Source organism: Etheostoma cragini, chromosome 3 (assembly GCF_013103735.1).
Source record: "Etheostoma cragini isolate CJK2018 chromosome 3, CSU_Ecrag_1.0, whole genome shotgun sequence".
Lineage (NCBI taxonomy): Eukaryota > Metazoa > Chordata > Actinopteri > Perciformes > Percidae > Etheostoma > Etheostoma cragini.
In genome coordinates this window covers 11,427,348-11,434,526 of record NC_048409.1, presented here as the reverse complement: position 1 = coordinate 11,434,526, position 7,179 = coordinate 11,427,348, and the positions used below count along the sequence as shown (strand labels likewise).

Sequence of the window (7,179 nt, the reverse complement as noted above, 5' to 3'; positions counted from 1 at the left end):
GCCTGGGGTTATCTCGTGTTGGGAAGAAACTCAGCAATCTTATAAGTTATGGAGACATGGAAAGGCCCAAACATTATTAACACATGTATGTATTTCCTCTGAAATAGCAAAGGTGGTTGAGGTCAGGAAATGACACGTAGGAATGAGTTTTGTTTGTCTTCTTTCAGTTCAGTTTTGTTCATTTGAATCCTTTTTTAGGTGGAGAAATTGGAGAAATAAAAAGAAATTGAAGTTGCACTGATTGGTAATATGCTGACATTATGTTCAGCTTATATTACAGTCAAAGTAATACCCAAAGCTTGGCGTTTATTTTAGTCAGTTTTTCTTTCATGCTATGAAAACTTTTTTTTGTCATCAATCTCTTTTATTTGCTGTTGCATACCTTGAATCTCAGCAAAACAGATCAGTGCCCAGGTCATTTTTTATGGACAGTGTTAATACTCTTATGAGAATTAGGTAATGATTAGTGTTATTAAAGGGCAACCCCCCCCCCCCCCCCCCCCCCCCCCCCCCCCCCCCCCCCCCCCCCCCCCCCCCCCCCCCCCCCACACACACACACACACACACACACACATTTTGCAGACAGAAGTCTTTCTCTAGCTTTGTATATTTTCCAATCCCGTGTTTTCTGCAACATTCCTGTTTGTCAGAAGTAACACTGTGTATCTGTGTGTGTGTGTGTGTGTGTGTGTGTGTGTGTGTCATACCAGCACAGAGAGAAGCATTCAGTTGTTGATGGGACCCCCAGGTCTTCACTCATCTTCCCTATTGATTTTCTCTTGCTTTCCTTTTTGCACTCCCAGGGGATGGGATGTCTCAATTGGTCCCGGCCAGTGGAAGAGAGTGTGAGCGATAGACAAACAGATAGAATATGAGGGAAGGAGAGAGAGAGAGAGCAAGAGAGAAAAGAGCAGAAAAAAACCCTGAAGAACGTGAAGAAAGAAAGAGGAGGTAACGGCAGGAGGGGCCTGCGAGCTCCCTGATCGCGGAGGCCCTCGCCGACCCCTGACCTTGATCATGACCCCAGAGGTTACCCCAGAGGTCAGAGGTTGTGTGAAAGTGCCACTGCGGCGATTCACTCCACTGCTGGCTGATGATGATCTTATGCAGCCTCCCCAGCCTGTCTGACATGATCAGTGTTGCTCTCTGCCTGCAGCTCCCAAGGGCCTCGCATCTATCTCTAAGCCGGCCACACAAGGCCAGCTAAAAGCACCTTACAGGCAGAGTCAATGAGCAGCAGGACAAGGGACACAAACTCAGAAAAGTGGGAAAGCTAGAGAACAGAATGGCTGTTTTATTTTCTACCCTGTAGCTATATTTTGGGGCGTAATATCTATAGTTGTATAATGGCCCTGACCCAAAGAATGTGTGTTCATTTCTCCATGTTTAAACTTTGACCAAATGTACATGACCTGATGAGTCTTTTTAGAGGCTACATCTGTGGGCCCCAACATGTTCTGTATGCTATCCAATAGTCAAGAATAATTTACGCTGTGTTTTTTCCCTTCTCTCTAATTTTAACATAGGGTGTAGTAAAAAGACAAGTGAGGGGGGAAAAAACCCTCAAGTCATTAAATGCCAGACGCCATGAGCCTCAGTAGCAGGAACATGATAATTTGTAGGTGGATTGATAACTCCGACTCTTACTTGTTCCGACTTACACTGTGTACCTCCGACTGCTTCAAAGTAATCCAGATTCGAGTGAAGCTTCAGTCAAATTGGCAGAGATACTGTGTGCTGAAATTCGGAGAGTTTGAGAACAACGCCTGCAGTACAAAATCAACTGATTTGTAATGTTTAGAACAAAGTTTGCATTAAGATACATTTACAAAATGAAATCATTACTTTACTAGATACAATTTTGCATTAAAACACAGTAAAAGGGCTACATACAAAAAGCATTGATAGCCTTCCTTGAAGCAGAATTTAAGTAAAAAATCAAAGATCTTACATTCATTAGCTATAGAAACAGACATGTTTAATTGTCTCCCTGATGAGAAACTGTGTAGTATCTTATGTGTTTTATGCAAAAATTGAAGATGAAGTCCATTTTATTATTGTTCATTTTATCATAATTTAAGCGTTGCATTTCTTTTACCAAAATGTTCGTCATTAGTGACGATTTCTTTTGGATGGACAATTGTAAAAACCTGTTTAGGGATTTTAGAAAGGAAATATTTGGACTTGTTTGCAGTGTAATGTTACATGGAAGAGGTTTTACTCATGTTTCACCACTTCAACTGTGTTTTTCGGTGTCGTGTGTATGACACAATAACTAACATAACTACAAAACAAAAAAAAAGTAACTGTATCACCGAACAGTATTTAAAACATTTATCATTGTGTTATCTATGAAGTTCAAAGTCAGCATTGTTAAATAAATGTGAAACATGTCTCAACAAATACCATGCATTTTGGAGTTACCATCAGATTGTACTATTTATTGATAAGATATTAATGAATACTTTTAATTTCATAGTAATATCAGTGCCATAAAATTATAGCATCTTCCTTTTAGTTTTGGGAATGTTTTTGTGTGTTAGTAGGAGAAAACTCTACAAACACATCATAATGGACACACTGCAAAGCTTCTAAGCCTGTAGGGATTATCTCAGACCTGTATTTCTGGTTTGGCTTAATGATAGGTAGCATCACAGGTCCTGCAGGCCAAGCCAAGGAAACACTGATTAACATGGCGGAAAGGGAAAGAAATGAGAGGATTAAACAGGATTCATTGGTTCATATGCAGTATTTAGTCTAAAAGGCATTCATTATGTATTTCATAGTGCAGACCTGATACAGAAATTGGCACACATTATGCTGCTGTGTGACATTTTTCATAGCAAGCAGTTGTTCCTATTTGCATGTGACTGAGTGTCAAAGGCAAACTAAATAAAAACTAATAAAATAAGGCTATTGCTAAATTGCTAAAGCTATTGAGGCTATTAGTTGAGCACTGAGTACCATTCATAATGTTGGAGGAGACACAAATAGCTTCCAATCAAATCAAGTAATGACCTGAAAGTTGAGCTAATTCAAAACACAAAAATACCCACCTTTGTATCCACACAAGTGAAGTGTAAGAGCTGTTATTATCTATGGCAAATTCTTGTGTTATTTTTAGTGAATGCAATTAAAGTGCAATGGCTGTGAAGAAATTAAAATGATTAGGGGAAAAAAATAAAACATGAAAATATTTATTTTAAAAGATGGAGCCTCTGAGCGTTGAAGTAAAACGTGTGAACGCAGGCGTTGATTTTCCACACAGCCAAGGCCTCACGATAAACTCGACAAGTCACATTTGGGAACCCGCAAAATGCTAAAAATGAAAACAACGTGTAAAACAGATGTGTTGCTTTGATAAACCTGAGCAGCTCGGCTCCGCTTTGCAGAGCAATTGAAGGCTGAAGCTGAGGCGTGGTGGGTTTTAAGGTGAACAATCGGCACAGTTTGACGCAGGAATTTAGGGCACTCCATTCATACATACAGTGTAATTAGACAGTCTTTGCATATCCACAAGCTGAAGGGGCTCAGAGGACATGGTCAGCAGGACTGACGCCTCAGGAGCAGCCAGGGTTCAGTGTGTACCTCAAGGTCACTTTAACAGCAGATACTATGTATCATTCTGACACTCTAACCACTGGGCTGCCCTAAGGAATGCCCTAAAGTAGAACATCAGGCTGGCTTACTTATTCACATATAGTAAAATGAGAAGATCTTGAACCTGGAAATAGCGTGTGCCAGGTGGAAGTCCACTCCATCTTTTACCCATTTTTAAATGGCCAAGTTCAGCAGGTTGTCAGCAGCCTGCTTTGTTGCATATGCTGAGTTTGTATAGATCCACCATGTTTAAAAAAAAATAATAATAATATGGAGATATATATATATATATATATATATATATATATATATATACATAGATAAGTGTGTGTGTGTATTGTTGATTTTCATGATAGTATTTCATTATAATTGAATGTTTTGTTTTAACAATTTAGACAAATAATTTTAGCATGGATTCTACTTCAACAGTGCTAATTCATTACATTTGATTTCTATTTGACCTTTTATTACAATTGTCCTTTAGACACGTCCATAATGGAACAGTACAAAAGCCATTCACTGGGATCCCTCAAACAACTACAAAATATAAACATAGGCTATAGTGTTCATACATTTAATGTACTTTTTTTGTTAAATGTATGCAATTGTACTAGTGTAAATTATCAGTTTAAAAAATGTGCATTTGTTTTTATCTAAAATCCAAGTAGCTGAATGGAAACAAAAAAATCACTAACTAACAATTGCGTATATTTCATTTTGGCGGAGTAATGACAATCAATGATCATTGGTGTGATTGGGGTAATACATACATGTTGGTCTAAATGATCTTACACAGCTCCACATGGCTCAGAGAAAACAATCCTCCTGAATGCTTTTTCATTTTTTTTAATTTTTTTTAGATATGGCTTCCAAGTAGCCTCCTGGCATTATTTTGTATGAAATTTTCTTTCCATAAAACATAGGCTATTGATCACACAAACTACATCAAACATTGACTGATCTGGCGTTCACAATTTTGTGTATTTTAAGGTAATAACGAAGAGAAATTTGTTGCCAGCTCAGTTATTTACCTGTAATATCTGAATGTTGATAAAAAAAAAGCTATTTAAGCAATTATAATGGCGTTATTAAGGCAACACTCTTGTGAGCGGACTCCATTCCGCACAGGAGCTGTTCCCCGGGTGAGTCGAGGCGCTGATCCGGTCCGGGTGTTCCGGCCGCCCGGTCCTTTCCACTGAACTCCAACCCCCGCGCTCTCTATCAGCATCTCATTCCTGTCTCAATATGTCTCAAGATGGCGGCCAATGCAGGATCGATGTTTCAATATTGGAAGCGCTTTGACTTACAACAACTACAGGTCAGTTTAACCTCCGTTTAAATCGCCTGTCCTCTATTCGCTTCGGCTGTCTCGTCTCTTTCCGTCGCTGGGTTTTGTGTTTTTACCGCGGTCGTTTCGTAGGTGTTTCGGAAGAGAATTCAAGACCTCTTCCTCACATTGATGAAAGTGGCTCTCTCGCTGATCAGAAATTGATCCTCTTTGTTCAATTCAACATCGATCGGACACTGCAACTGGGCAAGCCGGGGCGACGCCGCGGGGAAGCGCCGAAATAAAAACAGAACGGCAGGGCTTTGACGAAAAGCTTTCGGCTAGCTATCTTTATTGCGTGTTCTTCAACTTTTACTAGAGCAAATAGCCGTAGTTAGCCCGACGCTTAGCCGCTGTAAGGTTGGATAATTTGGGGGAAAAATAAGTGCGACTCATTATACGGTGGCGCTGTGGTGACACCGAACGTTGAGACGGGCAGCTCAGACACACAACACCGCTTTGCTTGGGTTTTTTTTCTGCTTTTAACTGTCAAATTGGTAAGTTTTGTTGAATGCGAATGAAAACATTAGCAATGTTGTCGGCTAACGGGTTTGAAGCAGTTTATATTTAAGTCGTCTCCGTAATTATGGTTGATCAACTTGGCCGTTTTTCTTCTCGGTTTCCCCTGACGGCAATTATACACTGAGTTTTTTTTTTTTTTTACAGACATTGCCACGTCTGTGGAAGTGGACGGGACAGTGTTTGTTGACACGATGCAATGACATAGGATGATAGTAGAAATATGAAAGATCGTGACCTTGTTGATTATGATGAACTCCAGAAATGCCCCAGCCTCACGCACGCCACTAATTTCGGCGTGCACGGAGAAGAGCCACAGTGACGGATATGAGAAAGATATTGGGCCTGTCCAGTGTATGAATATAGCTAGTGTATATTAGAGCGTGTTTGACCTATCACAAGACATGTAGACAATGGCACTGTTGTGTTTTCCCGTGGCATTTAACGTGCATTGCTGAATTTCAAATCACAATTTATGAATATTAGTAGCTCGGTCGCCGTCGTCATTAACATAAGATTGCATTATGTAGGCTAGCCCAATTGTTCATACATAATTTTGTACCTCGCGCAGGCTTGGGATTTAAACTTTTATTTAGGTCATGATGCCCCTATGACTGGGTAGACAAAAGGACAGTGAACAAGTCTTCCCAGCGGGCTTTGTGTTGCACTTATGCCACATCATCAAGGCTTCACTTCTCCTATTTATTTGATCCTGTTTGGTCCTCCTACTCGTGCCCCCTTGTTCATGCATTATGTAAAAAAATTGAGACTGCTTTCTCTTTTCTTTGCTCACTATCTATCTCCCACCCCCTTCCTGCCAGCCCCCCTCATCCAATCTTCCTCACCTCCCCCTCCCCTCCTTTACATTTTTTTTCCTCTCTCTCTCTTCTCTGGCCCTTCACCCGGCTTTCACCCATTTCGCCCCATCTGAACTTGTTTGTGCGTGTGTGTGTGTGGTGTGAGATTTTTGTCTGAGATCGGTCTTTTTCGTAGATTGACTGCCAGCACGGACAGTAAAGGCACTGCCAGCAGCCAGGACATGAAAAATGCATCGCATAAGTTTGTGATAAGACCCTGGGTAATTATGGCAAAGGCCCCTATCACAAGCGATTAGTCAGGACGGTGAATCTGAGCGTGTGCAAAAAGCCTGGCGGTTGGCAGGCCTGTCTGCAGGATAGGAATCAGTCGGAGCTTGTGTGTGTGTGTGTGTGTGTGTGTCTGTCCATGTGTGTCTGCAGAACTGCTCAGAACATCCACTGTCTATTATTGATGACATCTTATTTACTCTCCCTCCCATCAAGAGGCTCCTAGAGGAAAGCCTTTAGAGAAGAACCTGTTTTTCTTATCTGTTTTCTGAGTGTAATGCGGGGTTGGTATGACATGATCAGGGTCTACACTTGGCCTTGTCAGCAATTGCTTTCTCATTTGCTTCTTCCTTGGGATTGAATGGACACCGTAGATTCACAGTGTGTTTTTTCTGTTAGCGAGACACCAGCAAAAGAATGTTTTTCTTTTTTCGTTTGATGATGAAAATCCAACCCAACCTAGATGTCGGTAGCTTTAAGCCATCATAGCGTCTACTCCTCAGGCTCCAACTGCTGATGTTCATTAAAATCCTATTTGATCAGTGTGTCCCATTCCCTGCGTGAGAAACTAGCTAGGTGGTTGTTACAGGACAGAGAGTGCTTTGAAACGGCACAGCAAGCTGTTAACTTGTCTTTTCTGCATGCTTT

The 7,179-nt window shown here is 40.9% G+C and overlaps 1 protein-coding gene across 5 annotated transcripts in view; it reads left to right on the top strand.

The window, feature by feature from the left end:
• Positions 1 to 4,713: 4,713 nt before the first annotated feature.
• The window catches only part of cux1b (cut-like homeobox 1b), a 66,998-nt gene continuing 64,532 nt past the window's right edge, over positions 4,714 to 7,179 (top strand). For 3 of the 5 annotated variants that reach the window (XM_034868074.1, XM_034868071.1, XM_034868070.1), the window contains exon 1: positions 4,714 to 4,918. In XM_034868074.1, the coding sequence (XP_034723965.1) occupies positions 4,856 to 4,918 (63 nt within the window). In that variant the 5' untranslated portion in view covers positions 4,714 to 4,855. Of the gene's footprint in view, positions 4,919 to 5,185; positions 5,425 to 7,179 lie in introns of those variants that run through there. The other 2 variants (XM_034868069.1, XM_034868072.1) reach the window with 2 other exon arrangements.